This window comes from Meleagris gallopavo, chromosome 11, assembly GCF_905368555.1.
Source record: "Meleagris gallopavo chromosome 11, MGAL_WU_HG_1.1, whole genome shotgun sequence".
Lineage (NCBI taxonomy): Eukaryota > Metazoa > Chordata > Aves > Galliformes > Phasianidae > Meleagris > Meleagris gallopavo.
The window spans coordinates 15,531,861-15,541,486 of record NC_139414.1 but is presented as its reverse complement, the minus strand read 5'-3'; the positions used below and the strand labels follow the sequence as shown (position 1 = coordinate 15,541,486).

General features: G+C 41.2%; 1 protein-coding gene across 1 annotated transcript; it reads right to left on the bottom strand.

Annotated features, from left to right (window-relative positions):
- Window positions 1–323: 323 nt before the first annotated feature.
- On the bottom strand, window positions 324–6,776 carry AHSG (alpha 2-HS glycoprotein). Its single transcript, XM_003209186.5, is given in 8 exon segments — window positions 324–950; window positions 1,771–1,851; window positions 2,622–2,735; window positions 3,028–3,191; window positions 4,034–4,118; window positions 5,319–5,429; window positions 6,559–6,698; window positions 6,701–6,776. Coding segments are annotated over 8 exon segments (1,032 nt in total). The 5' UTR covers window positions 6,762–6,776; the 3' UTR covers window positions 324–674.
- Between the last annotated feature and the right edge of the window lie 2,850 nt (window positions 6,777–9,626).

Genomic DNA, 9,626 nt, shown 5'->3' with positions numbered 1-9,626 from the left:
CTCTTATTATTCCTTATGTCATATCCAGAGTGTTTGAGGTTCTTCTGGTGGATACTGTAAGTAGGTACATGCTAGGAAACACTACAGGTGGAATGGAAAAAAAGTTTTTTCCTGCCGTTTCCTTAGTGCTATTGGTATATGATCAAAAGAAAGGACTGACCTGATTTTCTGCAGTGCTCAGCACCCACACATCCCAGGGAAGCTGATGAGAAATGCAGAAGCTTACTGTTTTTGAAATCAAGCCCAGAATATGACTCATAATGCCATGAAGGAGATACTTGACAACTAAATGAAAAAATATACAGACAGAAGGTACCAAAGCATTTCTGTTGAACATTTTATTGTGAAGTAGTCTTTTAGGTGGTGTTTCTATCATAAAGCTACAACTGTTGTATACCTTTTACAACAGCTTCATTGAAACAATTTTTGCTGTGTTTTAACTAGAGCATCCCTGTACTTAGAGAAAACAAGTGCTGTACGTTGCCATCTCCTATATCTTCAAGCAGACCTTTGCAAGATCCTGGGCTCAGCTGTGTTCTCTGGAGGGTGAAAGTCAGTTGGACTAAGAGTCAAGTGTTCTCAGCTATTTGCACTTGATGTTGTACTGTGTGTGTTGATGCTGCTGCTGCATGCTGATCCTTCAGTTAGCTGTCCTGCCATGTCTGTGACACAGCCTAGATCTTGAAATGGCGAATCTTACCAGGGCATGGTGGAGGAGGAGTCACAAAGCCAACTGGATGAGGTACTTTATCATGCTGAGCAACCTTTGCAACTGCTCTCTTTGCTACAGATTTTGCTGATAGTAGAGAAGGAAATTCCGAAGAGCTGGATTCAGATGCAACAGGGTTATTGTGGGAAATTCTGAGGTTATGGTTAATGAAGCCTTGTCCAGCACTGGGTACCAGTCCTGCTGATGTATCTTGACCTGAGTGAGGGTAGGTAACTCCAAGCTGGAAAAGAAAAATGTTTTGTGTATGTATTCAATGTCATTGTTGTCTTAGTATGGACCCTACTCCTAACTAGATATTGTCATCTAACCCAGATACAAAGTGTCTATGACCATTAGGAAAGTTTTGATTTGGATTTCAACACATGTTCAGGAGCCCAGAAGCATGTTTGTAATATCCAGTTAATCATTAGAACTAAATCTGGTGCAGTGTGAACTTTCAGTGCAGCCTATGCAGCTAGTGAAACACTGAAACCTAGCTGCTCCCCTAATCTGCATTCTTTCTTTCATATCCTCTCTAGACAGCTAATTACTACTGTGCCTCCAAGAGCTCTGCTCTGCAGGAAGCACTCAGTGCCCAGCCAGCTCTTCTTGACTCAAGCCCTGTGCACGTAAATTTCCGTTCTCTTGCAATAGCAGTGCAGGTTAGGAGCCCTGAATTTGGTCAGATCTAAGAACTGCCTGTAGCAAAAGCTTCCAGTTGGTGAGACCTGCCATAGTAGCTCTTTTATATTTTATATCTAGATGCCTTTCCCCTAGCTGAGCAAAATTTAGTTCCCTTTGCCCTACTAGACATATGAAACTCCCATATGGTTAGGAAAACAAACTATGTCAAGCACAGATGACAGAGGTGACAATTCTGGGCACAGAAATCCATAGGATAACCTTATCTTGTTGTTTTTTTTAGGATATGAAGTTAAACACCTAGGTTATCACATATAGATAATGCAATTTACAGTGAAAAAGGTAAACTCAGGGCATTTGCTTCAAAAAGTGGTAGTAGGATATTCTGGGAAGGAAGGGAGTGCCCCGAGAGCTGGTACCTGATGTCCATACAGCTGGCATTCTGCTGTTAAGTCCTGTGAGGGTTCTGTTACCATTGTTGCTGTGCAGAAACCAAAATTCTGGCAAAGCAGAATATAATGAAGAGAAAATAGTGAGAAAATAGGGAAGACCTGCATTGCATTTTTTTCAATTTCAGTGTGTTTAGAAATAGCTACATCTCATGATTTATCTGAGCAATAAAGTCCTTGCTTTTAGTCTGTTGGACTCAAAAGCCAAGCTGTTTGAATATGTAACCAGCAAGTAAAGGGAATTCCTGTGTTATTCTGGAGTAAGATTGTTTGTCTGGACATGAGGAAGGGAAGGACTATGTAGGGACCAATGCAAAAGGTTCCTCACTCATTAAATCTGCCTAGGACACTTTTGGTTTTGTTTCATCAGGAAAGAACTTTGGTATGATGAAGTATAGAGCACAGTTCTCAAGAATTTTCATGCATTTCATATGCATGAAATCAGAGCTCACTGGTTTTGTGTTTGTGTACTGCCCATTCCAAAGGAGCTTGATTTTTCTCAGGTGCACGTATTAAGAAAAGTAAATGATAGAATAAATGCTGTTTATTAAAAATATTTTGTGTTAAGAATGCTTTTGTCCTTAATCCCTTTTGAAATATATTTAAATTTATCGAGATTCAACCCAGATACATCAGAGAAAAGGTAAAGGGGTAATATAGCTTTAGAAAGCATGCATTGAAAAGCATATCGTAGTGGTATCCAAGTCTTGCACTTTCATTCTCACAAAGATCTATTCCTGTGCAAGTACAAGTGCATCACAGCATGCCTCTGTTCTACCTCTGAGCTGGAGAGATGTGGACTGATGTGCTGGCATACTTACAGACTGATCCTCAGGAAGCAGTTGACAAGCCTCCAGATTATCTTTAGCCTGTTGTGATGTGCAGTTTGTGGCAGCCACAGCAAACTCGACATTGACCATCCGCACTGGGTGATACTGATAAAACAGGAAAGATGTTTTAACTGACTTTGCACTGTTTGAAATTGCAGAGCTGCTGAGAAAAGATAAAAGGCAAATGTTGTGGCTTCTAGCTCCGCATCTCCCACAGAGGTCAAAGAGAACCCTGTGGCTAAGATGACACAAAACACTAGGGAAATCATGGGCAATTCAGTAGGGCAATTTAAAGCAAGCTCAATCTGATTGTAAACATAACTAGCTAGCACTGCTCAAGTACTACAGAGGAAATATTCTGTTTACATGGAAGGGTAGACACTGTTTTAGCAGTTACCTGTTTTATGGCTCTTCCAATCTCCAGGAGCCTGAGGTAGGCATCAGGAGTTTTGCTGTTGTAGTCATTGAGGGCACTGGAAACAGTTGCTAACACATCAGTGTCATTTAGACTTGCCAGGAGTGGACAGTCCGGGCAGAGCTCATGAATATCTTCAGCTGAGTCTGCAGGAGGAACAGATTGTTTTGCTCTGATTGTAAGTTGAAATACATTATAGACATAGCCAGTGATGCAAAACCCCATGTTTCTCTGCCTGTCCCAAATTATACTGCAAAGATTTTTTGCAGTGCAAGCTATAGATGGCAGTATTTCATGCAACTTTTGCTGTTTCAGTCCTGAAGTCTTCATGCAAACAAAAATGCTGTGGATTTCAATAGCGTATTTTACATATTCTTACTAAGGGTTTAATCAGTTTTCTTTCTGGCAAAATATCCATGACACCAGTGAAAAGATGTTTCAGCTCACATGAGAAATGGTGGTAAATTTAAGATATTTTAGTTCTTTGGAACTGTGTTTGCAATAGTGTGTTTCATTCACCCACCAGTTTTAAAGGCAGTACTGAAAACATCACATACAGAGCTAAGAGATCACGTGCAGACAGTGCAGAACAGACTGCTTTCCCCTGGCAATACTGAAAATGTTGGGCTCAGTAAATAAGCTGCATCTCGCATGGGGATTCGTTCTGAAAATCAACGAGCTCTTTGCTGGGGGGCTCAGACCAACAAGGAATCAAATTCTTGAGGGAAAGCCTCGGTGCCAGCCATCTCTAGGTCAAATCTGGGAAGTGCTCCTGAAGCAGTCTTACCACATCTTAACTGTTACAGTAAAGAGGAGCAATTAGACGGGCCAGACCTGTAGGAGAATGAGATCACAAAGGGACAGCGGGATTTAAAAAAAAACAAAACACACAGTACTTTCCAGTGTTTTAGAATTAGAAGTGGTAGGGAACTGTAAGCACTGCTTTAGATTCACCTTTAGATTCAAATGCAAAGAACAACATCTTTACCTGCATGTGAGTGGCATTTACTAGCAAGTACTGAAAACTGTCCATTCAGTTTCTGCAGTTTAACATCACAGTCACCCTCAACTGCCTAGAGAGAGACAGAAATCAAAGGGTTATATTGTACAGATAAATAGGAATTTCTGAAAAGAGCAACTATTACTAAATTCAAAAGAACAGATCCTGGATTAAGTGTTGCTGAAAAATCAGCCTGATTGCAAAGGCCTTGGTAGGCTTGTCCTGGTGTCTGTGGTTCCGTAAAGGACTGACCTAGGTGGCAAAACTTGGATCCAAATCTGGATATCAAAAGTATCAGAACTGCCATGGTATCCTGAGTATAGATATTTGGTTCAGGTTCCTCTCATAAAGAGCAAAGAATGTGAATTCTTATAGATTAAGACCTTCTGCAGAGCTGTTTGATAACATTCTCCCTATAATCCCAGCTGGTCAGTGGCCATGGTAACAGCAGTGTACTGCCTTGTGTGAGCTGGTTTGCAGGCAAGAGCCAACAGAGGAGGAAATGTCAGAGGCAAAGGTGGGAAGGGGGAACAGTTAGAATCACCTACCCCAGTATGGAAAATGGGATGTGAGCCCTGATGAATACAGGGGTGGATTTAGTCACGAGCGCTGTGAATTGGGCCCCATTCTAGAAACAGCAGGCTTAAATTGTCAATTGCTTGTTCTGCTTTTTGCTTAGGAAGCAAAGCTGCCTGTACTCAGACAACACTTCCAATGCTTTGGTTAGGGAAAGCTTTTCACAGTTGGATCACGCTTGCATAAGAGCAAAATATTTGAGGCCAGTAAATTCCAGTGGAGCATTACTTTGAGGCCAGAGCCCTGTCCAAAGGGAATAGCTCTCTTGCAGTCACTGGTGGCTAGACTTGACGTAATTTCACTACTTCACACGCCACATGCAGCCAAGGGAACGTTGTGTTTGTCCAGGTTCACAGCCTCCTGTCTGCCATATGCAACAGCGCAGTGTTATCTGGGCTGAGCATGGAGACCTGCACCTGGAGAGCCTGAGCAAGGCCCGTGGCATTCGTGACACGTACGTGGAAAGTTATGCTGAGAGTGACCTGTCCTCCTCGTGTAACAGGATGTGAAATCCTTCCTGACACGAAGGCAACTAAATCAGCAAGGCAGATACAAGTGACTGGTGCTTATGGGCTGTTACAGTGATGTAACTTTTGCAGGCAGAGCTTAGAATTCTAACTGGTCATAAACTGGCCTCTAACATCAGCATACTGAACTTGCACTCTTGTACCAAGCAAGTCATGTTTCAGATACTCACATGTTCTTCAAATTTCCTTACTGAGCAATTTGCAAGAGGTGTAGGATTAAGAATGTGACATGTGGTCTCTAATAAGTCAAGTTCAAGGAACAGAATCTCATTATTTGGCCCCTGGAAGAAAAAAACAAAACAAAACAAAGCAGAAACAGTAGTACTTCACAAAACATTTTGCTGGGTAGCTTTAAATAATCAACAGCTGATTTTATTGATGAAAAAACTCGATGTTTCTGTAGCAAGATACCAAATAAACTCTGCTCACTCATGCTCATTGGCCCACCCCATTTACCTCATTGGAATTACACTGAATTGCACCAGCTAAGTTCCAGTATTCCTGTTATTTATGGACTACAGGATCTTTTCTGGCTGTTCCTGAGCCTTTTCAATTCTAGCATTAGACACATCAATGGAGGGGCAGAAGTGAAGGTCCCTAGCTCTGAAGCTGACTCTGAGTTTTGAGTCACGAATGATTCTTTTTAAACCAATCAAATAATTTTAGTGTAAAAATATTAAATAAGAGAGAAACATAATCACCAGTGTTTTTGTGCAACTGTAAGAACACTTCTAATCTTATCAATGACTGCTTTATTCTCTTGTAAATGATATTGGTATCCTCTCTCTCATGTCAAGTAGTAAACAGCCCTGGAGTTTCATTTCAATTTCAAATCAAAGGGTCTGAATGTGTGCATATGCTGCATTCATGTCTATTTCTACAGCCTTTCTAGAGGACTATAATGATGTGAATAGATCTCAGTGGAAATGAGACTATAAGCCACAGTTACTTCCATTCAGCTTCCTTGTCAGCTCAATGGGATGTTAGGTAAAATTCATAGCTACTACAAAATCACTAACAGCGTGGAGTTGTGATAGGTATGCATTTGGCCAATAAATAGTTACCCACATCATGAGAATTATCCTTGCAGTTTTTCTCCAGATTAGCTACTGGGCTCATGAATCAGCACTTTGGATGATCTCCCCTAGCAGGCATGCAGCATTTGTAGACTAAGCCCTTTCTAGCTTCGTACAAAAATAACATTTCTCTCTCCCCCTCAGTTCTGCTCTTTGAGAGTTACATTCCAGTGACCTGGATTCTCATCTACTACATGGTGACATTGCACCATTTCAATCAATAGAGCCATGCTGATTTACCCCAGGTGAGGATACAGCCCTTGGCAGGACTTGTCAATCATAGCCAAACCTTTCCAGCTTAACACAGTGCTCTGCCTGCAAGCTCCTCACTTACCTGAGGCAGCACGCGGACTTGCTCAATTCTGTTTAAGGCAAACTTGTATCCGTGATGACTGTGGCCATTAATATAATTCACAGCAAATTCAGCTGCTGCTTCAGATTCTGGGTCATCGCAGCCCAAGGGAGGCGGGGAGCTGCGGGTGCAGCTCTGTGAATTGGGAGCTGCATAAGCAGTATGAAAGCTACTAGTGCCTTCATGGCACCCAGAGAAAATCTATCCCTTTCCGAGGTGAGGATCTAAGAATACCGTTTGGGTGGTAGCTAGGCAGCTGGAACCAGGGTCTCATTTATATAGTACATACCACAGACTTTGCATGAGCGCATGTCTGATATTTGTCCCAGTTCCAAGAAGGCATTGCAAACAACAAAAGTGAAAAGTAAATGTTAGGACATCAAGCCGACTGATTAATATTGGCCAAAGTAAATTTTATCAGGTAGGACATTGCGAAGTCTGCTAAAAAGAAGAAAACATCAGCAAAAATTTAAGATAATTTTTAGCAACTCCTCTGCCAGCTAGTTACAGTATAGGCTAGAGAAAGATGATCCCTACTGTTAAACGTGTAGAGATGCTACTGCTAATAAAGCTCACATGTAAACAGGACACATTCTATCTGGGCTCTAATCTCACCAGACACCGATGCAAACTGGGAGATCAGAACTGTGATAAATCAGAAACTGGAATTTGAACAAGTTCTAAGGACCACATCCAACAGTGAATTTAATTATATAGCAAATTTTATTACTGAATTCATTGGAATAGCAAATGAGATAGAGTTTCTAAATCTTTTGATCAGCTCTTTGTTCCTCTGATCAGTCTGGATACTTCCAGCAATTCCTGTTCAGTGATTCTGATTTTATTCTGCAAAGCAGGTGTCGTGTAGACATTTTTCTGGAACACGCTGTAAATATTTGAGGATTTGATATAGGATCAGAAAAGGCACAAATTTGTTTTAAGAAGAAGACCTAGAAGAGGAGACCGAAATCATCCCCATCCACTTGGGCACCTATTATTATGGTTTTGCATTGCACAGCTGACCTAAGCAAAACAAAGAGTGTTTTCCATCTAAGGTTATTTGAGTTCCATGATTGGGTGCTGAAGTGCCTAAATCACCACGTTGTGGTGTGCTGGGTGAGCTCACCCCTCCAGAACTGTTAAAACAGTCTCCTAGCAAGCAGGAAATGAGATCTAAACCTCCCACGTCCTGTGTTGTGCCTGGACTTGAAGAACGCCAATTATGTTGGAACAGCCATCTCTGCTGACTTTCAAATATGGCAATGAAAATGAAAGAATTATTTGTAGAAAGACAGAAGTGTGGGGCTGCTTTTTAGAGATATTTTGATTCAGGCAGAAAGCATCTAAGGAGGGCTTATGTTTAGCGTCACAGTGTTTGTGTTTGTGAAACAATGGCTGGGTAACAACCATGTTCTGTGTGGCAGAATGTAACTCTTAGGATGTGTTCAGCATTTAAGGTCTTTAGTTTAAGCAGAGTGTTTTTCTGTAGATAGATTCTAGCCAGAAAGGCTGTAGCTCAATCAGGACAATGTTTGTTTTGTTGTTGTTTTTTTTCCTGTGGGGATTTCAGTATAGGTTTCTGGCAGTGGTCAGACTGGAGAATTGTGAAGTTGCCCTCTGGCTCTAAAATGTGTGAACCTCTGTTGTCCTAGAGGTTCAGGAATGAGCTGCAGATTCACGAGGAATAGCAGAACTTCAACATATTTCAAAGTTTTCACTTTAGATAAATATTTCTCAGCTTGTGATACACCTGATAGTGTGGGTGGGACTGGAAGGTGGAAGGTGAGTAAAGTTGAGTCATGCCTTTTTCTGCTAGAATCCTGAAATGTGGAATATACAATGAGTAGAAACGGTTCTGTTCAACAAATTAAGTGATGAAGGAGATCTGAGAAAGGCTTAAAAAGATGGAATGATTTCCTTCAGCTCTGTGTAGGATGAGGTGAGCTTCGGATATGAGGATTTGCATATTGAAAAGATTGCTGGGGAAAGGAAAGATTGTCTTTCTTTTGAAGGACAAATTACTCTGAGCATGATTCATTTCTTCCCCTTGCTTAATTTCGTGTTGTTTGGCATTTGTTCTATTGTGTGGATGATCGTTTGTGTTCCTGACTTTGGTCTGAAACATTTAAAAAATGAAGGTCAGATGTCCCCGAAACACCCTTTGAGTGTTCATTGTGGGTACTTTTTAAATCATAGTAAGTTTATCTAGGAAATAGTATTTTCCTCAGTGTTTCTAAGCCATAGTTCAATTTCTAACCTGTGAATCTTTTAATTCTCTTTTTCCTTTTTTCATATGAAACCTCAAAATGATGCAGACTGAAATTGGTTTTCACCCAAGCGATATATAACTACAGCTGTGAAGGACATGAACCAGTGTTTATAAATTAATTGTCATTACTCGGTTTCTTAGGTTACATTTGCTCTATTTCAGAGTTGCAAATGCTGCAGGATGTATAACATTTCTGTAATCAAGCTCTAGGTATTCCTAAACGTATTATGTAAACCAGCTCAGTCAACTTCAGGTTCTGTTTTCAAAGGGCAGTATTAAAACCTCAAATAACAAATGGAATTCAGTATCTTGTTTCTTCCCTTTCCCTTGTCACTTACATTCAGCATTCCATTCACTCAAGTAGGATAAGAAGGAAAACTGTGGAGTCCACTGTACCTCTTTTCAGTTTCTCTGTAGGCTTACCCACGGCCTTCCCCTTCTTGGCACCTCTGTGAACCTTCTTTGCTGCCATGCCAAAGATCAGAAATGTGCCCACATCAGTGCAGTGCAGTGTTTGCAGCTGGCATATCTTGCTCAGTTCTTGATGGTGGAGGAAGTGGGTACGTATTTTCTGTTTGTAAATAAAGATTGAAAGTGCAGCCAGATAGTTTGGCTACAGGTTAGTGCAACAGAGGGACATTTTGCTGCTTGGATGCAGACTGACACAGATCTGCCTAGTTATTCCTTCTGGACGTGAGGTGGCTGACGTCAGCTCTCCTGCAGGCCTGTGTCCCATCACAGCTGGCCCTTTTCTGGCACCCTCCCTCAGAGGCAGTCATTG